Here is a 14,351-nt window from a genome sequence, read left to right on the forward strand (position 1 = left end):
CTAGCAAACAGAGAAAGATATGCACTGTAGATATACAAACCAACAAAGACAAATACTTGGACTTGCAAACACCAACCCAGACATGCAAACAAATAGAATCAGACATGTAAACAGAGAAAGATAGGCACTTTAGATATACAAAACCAACAAGGACAAATACTTGGACTTGCAAACACCAATCCCAGACATGCAAACAAATAGAATCAGACATGCAAACAGAGAAAGACAGGCACTATAGATATACAAACGAACAAAGACAGATACTTGGACTTGCAAACACCAACCCAGACATGCAAACAAATAGAATCAGACATGCAAACAGAGAAAGACAGGCACTTTAGATATACAAACCAACAAAGACAAATACTTGGACTTGCAAAACACCAACCCAGACCAGAAAACAAATAGAATCAGACATGCAAACAGAGAAAGACAGGCACTTTAGATATATAAACCAACAAAGACAAATACTTGGACTTGCAAAAACCATCTTTGACATTCAATCAAATAGAATCGGACATGCAAACAGATAAAGACTTGCTATTTAGATATACAAACAAGCATATACAAACACTGTGAATTGAAAACACCAGCCCAGACATGTAGACACATTGAATCAGACATTCAAAGATACATAAAAGTCCATTTTAGATATTAAACCCAGCAACTACAAATAATTAAACTAGTAAAAATAGACCTCGACATGTAAAAAGATATAAACAGACACTCAAACACAAACAGACAGACACTCTAGATGTACAAAGCAACAAAGACAAATACTTGGACTTGCAAACACCAATCCAAGACATGCAAACAAATAGAATCAGACACGCAAACAGAGAAAGACAGGCACTTTAAATATACAAACCAATAAAGACAAATACCTGGACTTGCAAACACCAACCCCGACATGCAAACAAATAGAATCAGACGTGAAAAACATAGAAAGACAGGCACTTTTGATATACAAACCAACAACGACAAATACTTGGACTTGCAAACACAAACCCAAATATGTAAACAAATAGAATCAGACAGGAAAACAGAGAAAGATAGGCACTTTAGATATACAAACCAACAAAGACAGATACTTGGACTTGCAAACACCAACCCAGACATGCAAACAAATAGAATCAGACATGCAAACAGAGAAAGACAGGCACTTTAGATATACAAACCAACAACCAAAAATACTAGTACATGCAAACACCAACCCAGAAATGCAAACAAATAGAATCAGACATGCAAACAGAGAAAGACAGGCACTTTAGATATACAATGCAACAAAGACAAATACTTGGACTTGCAAACACCAACCCAGACATGCAAACAAATAGAATCAGACATGCAAACAGAGAAAGACAGGCACTTTAGATATACAAAGCAACAAAGACAAATAGTTAGAATTTAAAATACAAGCTCAGATATGAAAACAAATAGAATCAGACATGCAGACAGAGAAAGATATGCACTCTATATATACAAAGCAACGAAGACAAATACTTGAACTTGTAAACACCATCCCGGAAATGTAAACAAATAGAATCAGACATACAGACAGAGAAGGAGAGGCACTTTAGATATACAAAGCAACAATGACAAATACTTGGACTTGCAAACACTAACCCAGACATGCAAACAGATAGAATCAGACATGCAAATAGAGAAAGACAGGCACTTTAGATATACAAACCAACAAAGACAAATTCTTGGACTTGGAAACACAAACGCAGACATGCAAACAAATTGATTCAAAAGTATTTAAAAAATATGGGGGCCCGGGGGCACTTGGGGGGCCGGGGGTTATTTGGGGGCCTTGGGGCATTTGGAAGGAGTCGGGGGGCCTTACGGGGCTTGGGGCCCCCCAGGGGGCATTGGGGTTTGGGGGGCCTTGTGGGCTCGGGGGGTCCTTTGGGGTTGGGGTAGAGGACCTCACAACACTGTTCAAATGGAACTTGCGTATTATAATGACCACGGAGTTTCACCCTCAAATCCTCTTCTAAATCATTTTTTAAAATCGTATTCTAAAATGTCTCAAACTGTTTTTCCCAAATCATCCTCTAAAATGTCTCGAACGGTTTCTCCAAGATAATCCCCTAAAAGTAATTTCTGCGTGTTCCTTTTGTTTTGGCATCCCTGAGCTGTTACATTTGAAACTCCTAGGAAACCCTTTCCCGCGTTAATCTCTTCATCTCATAGATGTTCCTAGCTACACTATTAAGGTTTCGATAGAATATCAATTTATCCCTCTGACTTAAAGATCAACGAAGTCGTATTTAAAAAAAGGTTTTTTCTATTTCTTTAGACTCCCTCATAATTCCAAGATAACAAGGGATGTCATATCTAACTTCTGACGCTAAAGATCAAAGAAGCCATATTTGAAAATAGAATACCATTTTATCTCTCTGAGCTAAAGATTCTTTATCCCTCAGACCTACGATCAAAGAGGACATATTTGTTTCTTAATTCCCCTTTCGTAAATCAATAATTCCCCTCGATTATGCAAATCAATTTCTCGGAAATCCTCTCCCCTTCGATTACGCAATCAATTTCTCGGAAATCCTCCTCGTTTTAAGTTTTGATGCTGCTCCTTACTTTCAGTTGAAAAACTTCTTTTTTTATATTTAATTTCTGATTTTTGTTTTAAATAATGATGGGAAATCCGGCGCCCCCTTCAGAGCCATGTCCTTTCCCCCATGAAAACTTCCTTCATGAACAGATCCTCCCATATAACCCCCGACCCCCCCCCACCCCCCACTACCAGAAGAAATTCCCCCTGAAAACGTCTGTATACTTCCCAATAACCAATACTATATGTTAACATTGGGTAAAGTTCATAACTTTCAGCCCTCCCCCTGGGGGCTTCGAGGGATTAAGTCATCCTAATAGACATAGTTATTATATTTTTGACGATGCTGAACAAAGTGGCTATCTCAAAATTTTGATCGGGTGACTTTGGGGAACAAAGAGCGTGGGAGGGGGCCTAGTTGCCCTTCATTTTTTTGGTCACTTAAAAAGGGCACTTGAAACCTCTAGGAGCTTGAAACCTCTACAGTAGGGTTCTCTGATACACTGAATATGATGGTGTGATTTTCATTAAGGTTCTATAGCTTTTATGGGGTCTTTCCCTCTTTTTTCTAAAATAAGCCAAATTTTCTCAGGCGCGTAACTTTTGATGGGTAAGATTAAACTTGATGAAACTTATATATTTGAAATCAGAACTAAAATCTATTTCTTTTGATGTATCTATTGGTATCAAAATTCCGTTTTTAGAGTTTCGGTTACGATTGAGCCGGGTCGCTCCTTACTTACAGCTCGTTACCACGTACTATTTGATTATAATTGGTTTGTTAATTTTTTTTGTCTCGCATCAGGCCCAAAACTAAATAATTTTGTCAGTGTTTTGTGAGTGTTTTTTTTGTGTATATTGGTTTTGTTCTGTAATTTTTCATTTATTGTACCGTCCTTTTTGCACACCGTTTTTCAACTAATAAAACAAACAGAGAATAACAATATTGTTCAAAATCGTATATTCAAGAAAAAACATAATAATTTACAAAAACGATGCAAGTAAACTCCACTGCAAACGAACTGTACTGCACTTTGCGTACTGTGCTTTGCGCACTGCAACCCAACTCTAGCATTTCCTCATTGTTCCAAAATAGATTAAACAAAAGAGGAACCGTATCATTTGGTTCATTTTATCTAACTTAAAAAATCAGACTCTCAAAGCAGCTAATAAAAAAAAACTAATTAGAATTGAAATAAAAGGTCAATACAAGGATAAGGATATAGATCCCCCCTCTAAAACAAATCAAAATTAAAACACGACCGATTTAAAATTAGACTTAAAACAATACAACTAAAATAGCACACTATATCGGTATACATAAATATCAAATTTTAATTTTTATAATACCCAGATACCAAAGAAATGCATGTGAATAATCCGGTGAATTTACAAAGCCAATTTTATCATTAATGGTTGGCCATTAATTGTTATTATTTTTGTCCCCAAGCTCCACCTAACCAAAAGTTGTCATCAGATTTTAGTTTTATGAGCGCTGAAGGAAATAAAACACTAGCCCCTTTACTTATTCTTTAAGGGGGGGAAACCAGTTGCTACTCACAACTCTAAGATGAAGTGAAGGACAGATAAATAATTTGCACTAATGGCCATTGTCTTCAAGGACACATCGATTATTTGTTCAGTATATTTTTTCTGGTTCTTTTTGACTACCAGCAATGACTCTATCATCAAAGAATATGACATCAGCCACAAACACCGGTTATGGGAAGGGGAACATTTTAGGCTCTGGCCATGTATGCTAATCCATAATAATTTATGGGGAGCGCGTTTTTTTTCAAGTTTCTTTTAATGAAGATGTAAAAAAATTGTTCAGAATCTAGGGGACATGGGCGTAATTTGCTATGGGACGGAGGGCAACTGCCCCCCCAGACCCAAGTTTGCCCCCCAGTCCTCAGTCCCCCTCCCCTCAAACTGGATCAGTTTCTGTAAAAAAAATCTTGTCGAAACTAAGATAAGCCTGCATAATTCAAGTATCCAGAGAAACAGGTCAGTTTTTTTTAGTTTATCTTCGCCTTTCTGGATCATTTTTTAGTTTCCATCGTCATTTTCACTTGATTTGGGAAAATTGGCTCCAACTTCACCCCCCAGAATTTTGACGAAATGTTGCCACTGCTAGGTGGTGGAGCAATTTTGTTTGTTTCAGTAAATATATCGAGCGAAAAGGGTATTATACAAAATATAGGGGGTAAATTGCCTGCCCACAATTGGCACCAATCTTTTGGACCTACTTTAAAAAAAAAAAAAAAAAAAAAAAAAAAAAGTTGAAACAGATTAACTATGACAAAAAGAAAACTATTGGGGGAAAATACACAAACCGTGATATTTGAAAGGATGGGGCTGAAAACCTTCAGAGTTTATGCTTGTAGGCCACGATGGAAAACCGTTTTAGAAATATCTATTTTCAAAATTATCGATGGTTATCTTCAGTTGTTTTTAAGAGTGAACTAAGAATTTTAGCCTAAGAATATAAATATATATATATATATATATATATATATATATATATATATATATATATATATATATATATATATATATATATATATATATATATATATATATATATATATATATATATATATATATATATATATATATATATATACTGGATCAGTTTCTGTAAAAAAAATCTTGTCGAAACTAAGATAAGCCTGCATAATTCAAGTATCCAGAGAAACAGGTCAGTTTTCTTTAGTTTATCTTCACCTTTCTGGATCATTTTTTAGTTTCCATCGTCATTTTCACTTGATTTGGAAAAAATTGGCTCCAACTTCACCCCCCAGAATTTTGACGAAATGTTGCCACTGCTAGGTGGTGGAGCAATTTTGTTTGTTTCAGTAAATATATCGAGCGAAAAGGGTATTATACAAAATGTAGGGGGTAAATTGCCTGCCCACAATTGGCACCAATCTTTTGGACCTACTTTCAAAAAAAAAAAAAAAAAAAAAAAAAAACAGTTGAAACAGATTAACTATGACAAAAAGAAAACTATTGAGGGAAAATACACAAACCGTGATATTTGAAAGGATGGGGCTGAAAACCTTCAGAGTTTATGCTTGTAGGCCACGATGGAAAACCGTTTTAGAAATATCTATGTTCAAAATTATCGATGGTTATCTTCAGTTGTTTTTAAGAGTGAACTAAGAATTTTAGCCTAAGAATATAAATATATATATATATATATATATATATATATATATATATATATATATATATATATAGATATATATATTCGGAAAAAAAGAGCTAAAACACATTGCATCAAACAGCTTCCGAGGTTGCAGCTTCCATTTAAAGGTGTAGGTGTCTTTGAGAGTCAGGTGATTGCTAATAGTTAGACTTTTGCGGACCAAAAGCATTATCAAGCTTAAATGATTAGTTTTACTTATTTATTTTCAGGGTTCAACGTGGTAGCAAAGCGAAATTGTAGCAATGCCCTACTTCATGATTTTAAAATAACTAGACAAAAACCGTTAAAAATTAGTTTTGACACTAAAACAGAGCTAAGATGGGCCCAATGAGGAAAATGTTCTTATTTTGATTTCCTTGGTACTTTAAAATAATTATTTATTTAAAATAGTTATTAAAATTAGTCGACGTTAAAATCCCATCAGTAGCACTAGCCAATACCAAATTTTAAGATTAGCTGAATCTCTTCTGCTACTACTACTAAAAACTCACTGAAATAACAAGCCACCGAAGTCAGAATCGACAAAATTTCCAGGCATCTAAAGGACCTCACACCAAGGGTCAAATTAAAAAGAAATCTACATTGCCTTCTATTCTAATTGAAATTCACCCTCAGACTCAAGATCTTGGCACTTTTAGCTCGGGGTAAAACACTCGATACCGAATAAACGAAAGGCAGTTATACGACTACATTTTTTTCCTTTAGTCTCAAGTGAAAAGTTCGGCTGATAAATTCTAAAATACACATAATACAGTTATATGTGTGTGGATGGATGTTTGAATACAGTCATCAATTTATTACCTGAGTATGTACCAGTTAGTATAGAAAAGGTATTACAATACGCAAGCAAGTGAAGAACCAGCAGAAATCTAAAACAATTGTATCATTCGACCAGGTAATAAAAATCAAACCGGCTTTAACTGCTTTAATAACCGGTTTCAATAACCGGTTTGCTTGATAACAGGTTTTTAATACTCTAAACATCTCTGGAAACATTTCCCGGTGGTATAGAAGAAACAGTGGAGGGAGTTTGTTTACATCCATGCTGCCGAAAGTCTATTAGATCAAAGGGTAATACCACATCAGCTGATCAACGTATTACATCCCTTTCTTGTAGTAGTTTCAGTTATAGATATAAGGAAAGTATATTGCATCCAGAGGTATCATATCAAAACCTGCCCTCGGGACGGTTTTTAGTTTGGGATAAAGTCTAACACAAAACCCTTCCTTAGTTAAATTAATGAAAAGGAAACTAAGCATTATTTTTATAGGTGCGCCAGACTTGATAAGTGTCACATTATATTATAAGTAGGCCAGACTTAATATGCATGCCACCAGATTACAGATGTGCCAGACTCGATAAGTGTGCCATAGGTTTGTCATTATATTATAGGTGTGCCAGACTTCATAAGTTGCCACTATACTATAGGTATGCCAGACTTGATAAGTGTACCATCATATTAGAAGTGCGCCATAGTTTATAGGCACACCATAGCAATGTCATTATTTTATAGGCGTAGGTTTAATAGGTGTGCCATTATATTATAGATGTTCCAGTTCTTCTTTAATGTTGAACAGCAAGGGGAATGCTTTCTACTTATCACAAAACCTCATTTGATAAATCCAAAGATTTAGCCAGGATTATGTCTGGGATGGCCCAACCAAGTCAAATTAAGGCAAAAAAAGTGATCATAAATCAAGTCTGAGGGGTATACTAAGGGAAACAAATAACTGCACACTAAAAATAATTTTTGCTTTGTTTTCCTTTAGGGAGTGAGCATAATTTAGAACATACCCTCCCTCCCTCTCTTGCTTTCACCTCTGAACTTAAACTGTTCAATAAATAAGCGAGTAAATTAAGTTTTCAACATTTAGAACATTATTCAAAGAATAAGGAATCAACTATCCACTTTATTCAATTGTTCACCTTATTCAATCCAATTATGTGATTTACAATTTTATTCAACGAGTATTTATTAATGACTCTTTTTGTCATCAATAAAATACTTCACGGTTTTGCCTACAATTTGCCTACGGTGAATTCTAAGAAAAATCGGTTAATTCTACATAATAAATAAAATAGGCTATGTCTAAATCATGATAATAGATTTGCTCTATTCTCCTAAGCATAAGAGACAATTCACCATAAACACCAATTGTGACAATAAATATTTTAATTAAATTAAATACCAAATTAACCTGCAGTACAATCTAATAGACATTGTAGACCACCTCTAAGCAAGATTAGACTCTTATTTTGAGAATTTTGGCGATTAATTTATCAACACTTCTAGGAAAAAGAAAAAACGCTATGCTAGGCTGTTGCATGGGGAAAACCACACGAGTGACACCACAGAAGCCAGAGCCAGTGTCCAAATGGAAGACTGATAGTGAATTACAAATCATAATTCCTCAGAGTTAAACTATCAAGCATAAAGTCCTAATAAGTTTAAGAACACTGAACGGGGCTTTATAGTTAATATATTCATTGGACTCTTAATCAAGGAAATTGAGAAATTCAGGAAAATTGAATAGTCAGTGATTTAAGGGGCTGCGATACTTTAAGGGATCATTTTGAGAGCCAGCCTCGTCGTTGACTGACCGTCTCAAAGAGTAAGGGTCCATTAGCGCATTCTCCCACCCACCATTGAGCGCTATTAAGAATATGTGGTTTGACTATGAAGTTTGATTGAACATAAAATGAAATTTTATGTTAAGTTTTTCAATTAAAGGGGGTAGCCTGACAGGGAACTCCCAAAGCTGCCAAATTGCTAAAATTATATTTCCTTTGAACTGATTTTTAGAATTTTCCTAGCAGGTAAGATATAAAAAATTTTAGGGACTGCCATATCCTGAACTTTAAAAAGAAAATTCATCTTCGTTTAATCGAAAAAATCAAATTCACACTCTCTATTGACGTAAATTTCATTAGAACTAAACATCTCTATTTATGGTACAAAACCGGAGAAGTTAAATGATTTTTCTAAGATTTCTGCGAAAGAAGGTGTTGGCTTCTAGTTTTCTTTCGTTTTTTTTTCGGATCTTTTATCCAAGCTCTTACAAGTGATGACAAGATCGCCCAATCATTTCTACATAGTCTGGCCACACAAAGTAGGTGTCGGATTTTCTTTCGTTTTTTTCCGGATCTTTTATCTAAGCTCTACAAATGATGACAAGATCACCTAATCATTTCTAAATAGTTTGGCCACACAAACTGAAAAAGTTTTATAATGGACGAAAAAATGCTATCCTTAAAGGTACTTAGTCATCTTAATAAGGGATGACATGGAGCAAAACTTATTAGTGACATTCAAATTGCAGTGCCTGGCAATTACATTAAAAGGCAGAAGCCACTGGCGGATCCAGGGGGCGAGTGCCCCCCTAAAGTAGTGTAATTTACCTAATTAACCCAAGTTTCATTTAATTAAATTTGCTCCTAACACAAGTTTATCGAATCAACTTATTTTACCCCCCCCCCCCTAAAAAAAAAAAATCCTGGATCCACCCTTGACAGAAGCTTTCAAAGGGAATTGGATATTTGATATAATTAATCCACAATGTAATGGGTTAAAGGTGACAACTATCTATAAGTAATGAATAATTCACTAAGTGTATAGTCTAAGAGTTGTTTCAACCTAAAAATTTGGTCTGTGCAAAAAGGCAGAAGTCAGCATGACAAAATTATGAGGTCTGGTAGGCCTACAAGAAACAGGATTTGGTTTTTTCCTCTGCTATCATCTACTTTTTGAAGCACTTGCAAAGACAAGTGTGCAGCACTTTTGGGGACAAGTCACCAAATGCTAAATGACGTTAGGGATAATTCTTTGCAACACTACCACCTAGGTACCACTCTTATATGTTTCCCATGTACTTTACTCTTAATTCTAATAATAGCTAAAGCCCATAACATTGAAACTTCGAATTTTAATAGCTAACTTCGTTCCACTCCCACAATTATGTTTTGACAAAAGTCACTACATATGCTAATTTAACTCTACATTTTCTAAGTCAGGGTCTCCCAACCGGAAATGTAGACCCACTAAGGCTAGAGGAAAAGTTTATCCAGATAAGCTATGGAAATGATTCATTCCCTCGCAATTATTTAACCATACCAAGGACAGTAAAAACGGAATTCGATTGTTCGAACTGGTTAAGCAGAAATTTATGTAACCATAAAGGACTTTAAAATAAAGACAAGGTCAAGAATCTAGTTTTTATGAAAAAGATCTTTATGTGCATCTATGCAGATGCAGTTAATCTTTATATGAAGTAGTCTATAAAATGGTAGTAATGGGTGCCAAATTAAAAAAAAAACTTGGGTGAAAAATCAGCAAAAAATTAGCTAAAAACGTATGGCACCTTAAGAAGCTGTAGCTTTCCTTTGAAACTATAGTTGCCTTCAGGAATCAACAGATTGTTAATGCTTGAAATTTTATGGATGAAAAACATTGTAAATGCAGCTAATTAATTTTGCGTATTTATTTTTACGATTCAACATGGCAACACTGACATAAATATGGTACTACTCTAAAAACTTCGAAACTTTGAAAAAAAATTGCGGTTTCTACGCATGAATACACCTAAGTTGGGTTCAAGGGGCAAACAGCAGGACCGTATACAGGATTTTTGTTCAGGGGGTATTTTGTTTGGGGGAGGGGGTATTGTTTTTCGGAGGTTGTTTTACAAAAAAAACGTAAGAATTTGTTTATATGCTTTTTTGTTACGTTTTTACGAGTTGGACAAACATTTGGGGAGGATCAATCTCCTCTCCCCCCCCCCTGAATACAGCCTTGGTAAAAAGTTTTTTTTTACATTTTGATGTCCTTGGTACTTTAATTAGGTATCCATAGTGATACTCTAGCAAATATCGTATGGCTGAAATCAAAGGAGATGAATGGTGATGTTACAAGCTTTAAGGAGGTGCTGACATGGAAAAAAAAAACAAAAAAAAACTCATTGTTTGAATTTTCACGATCTCAGACCTGGTTCACCCGAGGCCAATTTTCCCAATTTTCACCCAAAGTTCACCCAATTTTCAAGAGGTAGGGTTATTTTTCTCTCCAATGAGAAAATTGAATGCCAGGGCTTCAAAGTATGAGTAAGGAGCAGACAGTAAAAGGTATTTCCATTAGAATGAATAAGAAAAACGTATTTGCTACCACTTACTCTCCGTTATTATGTCGTACATACAAAAAAAAAAAAAAAAAAAATCAAATTTATTGTTATTCGATTATCTAATTTTATCCTGTTCAAAATTTATCCTTATTCCTTTATCCGAGAAAATATACATACTACTACTACTACTACTACTACTACTACTACTACTAACAACTCACCGAAGCACCAAGCCGCCTGAGGCCGACACAGCTACGCACGCTCCTCCTCCATCCCATTCTGTTCAAAGCCTCCCTTTTTACATCCTCCCACGAAGTTCCCATTTCCTTTAAATCTTTCTTTTTGACGTCCTCCCACCCCAGACGAGGACAACCTGCTTTCCGTTTAGCCATTTGGATTCTGATTACTGGCGGCTGTGTCTTCATAAAGTAATAAATACTTTGGAAAATAACACAACCAGCCACGCAGGAAAGACATTTTTTCGCTTATTTACTTAATTTCCTTCCACTAAGTATAATACGAGCCAAATCTGAAAAGATTCTAACTTTTGGGTAAAAAAAAGCATCATCATCAAGATATTAACTATTTGTGAACTACAAAAAACAATTGGGGACAAATTACAATGTTTACAGGAATCTTGTGTGGACCCTCTTGTGTAGAGTCGAATCGCTTTTTTTGGGGTTTCTTGTGTTTGACTTCTAATATTAGGTGCAAAAAGGATATGCAATTATAAGGGCTCAAAATAAAAATAGGCTACACATTGGCAAAATAACCCGAGAAAGCTAGGCTAGTATGGTTATCTAATCTAAAGTCTTTTTTCTATTGGAACTATTTTATAATAAAAAACAAATATTCCAAAGGTTATTATTTACTCGTGATTTGTAACTTGGAATAAACTAGGTTTTGACTTGGATAAAAATGGCATTCAGCTTATCTATGATGACCGTGTGAGCCCATGGAAAAATTTATATAGACGAGTCTTCATATATTTTTTTATTTTTTCGTTATTTATTTATTATTTATCATTTAACTTTTTATTTAACTATGATTATTAGTATTGTCACTCATTAATGTTTCTGTAGATGGAGCTAGCTTCAACAGTTGAGTTGAAAGGGTAAACGTTACGTTTAATTTTCCTGAGGTATTTCCAAGAAATACCACTGAAGGATGTTTTCAAAATCAGGTCCAAGATCCAGGCCGAACTTGTCCGAACGATGTTGCAATTTTCCTTTCACAAATGGAAAACAAATCAACCAAATAATACATACATAGGCTATTTAGATGTCAATTTCATATTTTAGGCAGTGTTAAGGCAACCCTGAAGAAGTTGCAATATCGAAAGACACAAGGATGGAACGGAGCCACAGAGCTGATGACCTTAAAACATTACACATATTTAGCATCAGCTACCTATGAGAGCCAAAAAAAAAAAAAAAAAAACACCAATATATCAAACGTTTAAACATATTTTTTTTAGAAAGAAACCCACCAAACGGGTTTTTTGCAAGAGAGCGCTATAAAGAAATGGAATGCAAAGCGTGGTTTTCATTGCGTTTACGATATTTAAACTGTTGTTTTTAGGGGTTTAGGGGGATGGGGAAAGGTACTTAGGTTAGGTTATGGATTTATTACAAGCTATGCTTTACCCCCCCCCCCTAATGTACAAATATATAGCCCAAATTTGTTTATAAACTATTATGTATTCATTTTATTTTATTAGCATTAACCAAACTTGACTTCTTTAGCACTGCCCACGTAATGCACAAGTACCTCAAATAGTTGCATACGTAAAAAAGCAAAAAACATGCAAAGGAGGCCATTATTCTAGCATGCCTTACATGTTCTCAACATTAAGCCCGCAATTTATTTATTGTGTTTCTGCTCCTTTAGACCTACCAAAAGGAGAAAAATGACTCAAAACATAACATCTGAAAATATGTTTAAATACTCGAAGAATAGAGTAGAAACTTCATTGGATGCCGTGGATTTTCACAAAAGGTGGAATAGGTTGGATATTTACAAGCGGCGGAAGGGGTTGCATAGGTGGAATGGGTTGGATGTTTACAGTTGAGGGGGAAGGGGGTATTGGGTGCTGAGGAGTTTTTAGTTGTTCTTCTCGTTCTTGTATGATTTTCAGTAGTGAGTTTGGCAAACGACCGCGCCTACCAGCAACTGATACAGGATTGCCACTACACTGACTAAGGATTCTCTCACGTCTGTGAACCTAAAAAAAGGAAATTATTGTTATTTAATTCGCTGAAACTGTACTTTTGTTGTGAAAAAGAATCTTGGCTGCCATCAGTTTCCCTTTTTTTTCATATTTGACTGGGCACAGGCCAATGTCTATTCGTAGCATTTGAAATGTAACACCCATCGGTCATGTAGAAATCTGAAATTGATCTTTTAAGCATAACATCGGTTTTCTGATGAAATTAAAGAGCAAAGTTGAAACTTGAAACGAAGAAAAATGATCACTTTGCAGCCTAATCAATATATATGTGAAAAACTACTTCAAATAAACTGACTCCTGATATTTTCATATAGGCCTATTTGCAAAATTTCTGAAAAACTAGCATTTACTGAAAACTGAGCGGGCTTGGGTTCTTAGAGAATTAAAATTTCACAGAGAAATCTTTTGATTTTATAGCCACTGAAAGTCATTTGAGTGCCATGCCATGTAAAATAGTATTGTATTTTGTAGGCTACTAAAGTATTTGTCTGGTCTTAACCTGTTTTGTTGCGTCGGCACTGTGTTTTCAGTAAAGCGCTAGATTTTAAGAATTCTAAAATTAGAAAAATGTCAGGAGTTAGTTTACTTGAAACTGTTCTTCACATATATCTTACGTATATTGCAAAGCAACATTCTTTTTTTGTTCGAAACTACAACTTTTTTTTACTTCTTCAGAAAAACTTTGTTTTTTAAATTGATTTTTGTTCATTCTCAGGTTTTTCGAATGTATACATGAACCTTACAAAAAAAAATCTTTGCCCAGCTTAGGTGAATAAAATAAAGAACTCAACATGAGTTTTCGCTAAAACAGAACATAGAACATAGGTTTGATTTCGCAGCTACCTTAAATTTCTCTTAAAAAGAAATCTGCAATTTTGTCACTAAGACCTCAAGGGGTCTTAGTGACAAAAAAATATATCACCGATATATTTGAGGAGTTATTTATAAGATACTGTCCAATATAAAATATATATAAAATCTAAAAACTGAAGTATGTTAAAAGAATTTAATGTGTGTATTTAATATAATTTAAAATCAAGTTATTATTGTAATTTTTCTGCCGCAACGCTGCAAAAAATTTCGAACTTTTAATAAGAAAGTATACTTTCCATATTTTTTCTTCTTGGACTTTAATAATCGGAGAAAACAGATCATTAAAATCCTATTATTATGAAAAATATAAGGTTAAAAAAAGAAGAAAATTATCCAAATTAGAGGGGGGTTGC

At 34.7% G+C, this 14,351-nt stretch overlaps 1 protein-coding gene across 1 annotated transcript in view; it reads right to left on the reverse strand.

The window, feature by feature from the left end:
- Positions 1–12,717: 12,717 nt before the first annotated feature.
- The window catches only part of LOC148942491 (uncharacterized), a 55,906-nt gene continuing 54,272 nt past the window's right edge, over positions 12,718–14,351 (reverse strand). The window contains exon 5 of the mRNA XM_089102514.1: positions 12,718–13,119. Coding sequence (XP_088958640.1) covers positions 12,865–13,119 — 255 coding nt within the window. The 3' untranslated portion in view covers positions 12,718–12,864. The remainder of the gene's footprint in view (positions 13,120–14,351) is intronic.

Source organism: Artemia sp. Qi Xiang Cuo, chromosome 16, assembly GCF_049724085.1.
Source record: "Artemia sp. Qi Xiang Cuo chromosome 16, ASM4972408v1, whole genome shotgun sequence".
Taxonomy (NCBI): domain Eukaryota; kingdom Metazoa; phylum Arthropoda; class Branchiopoda; order Anostraca; family Artemiidae; genus Artemia; species Artemia sp. Qi Xiang Cuo.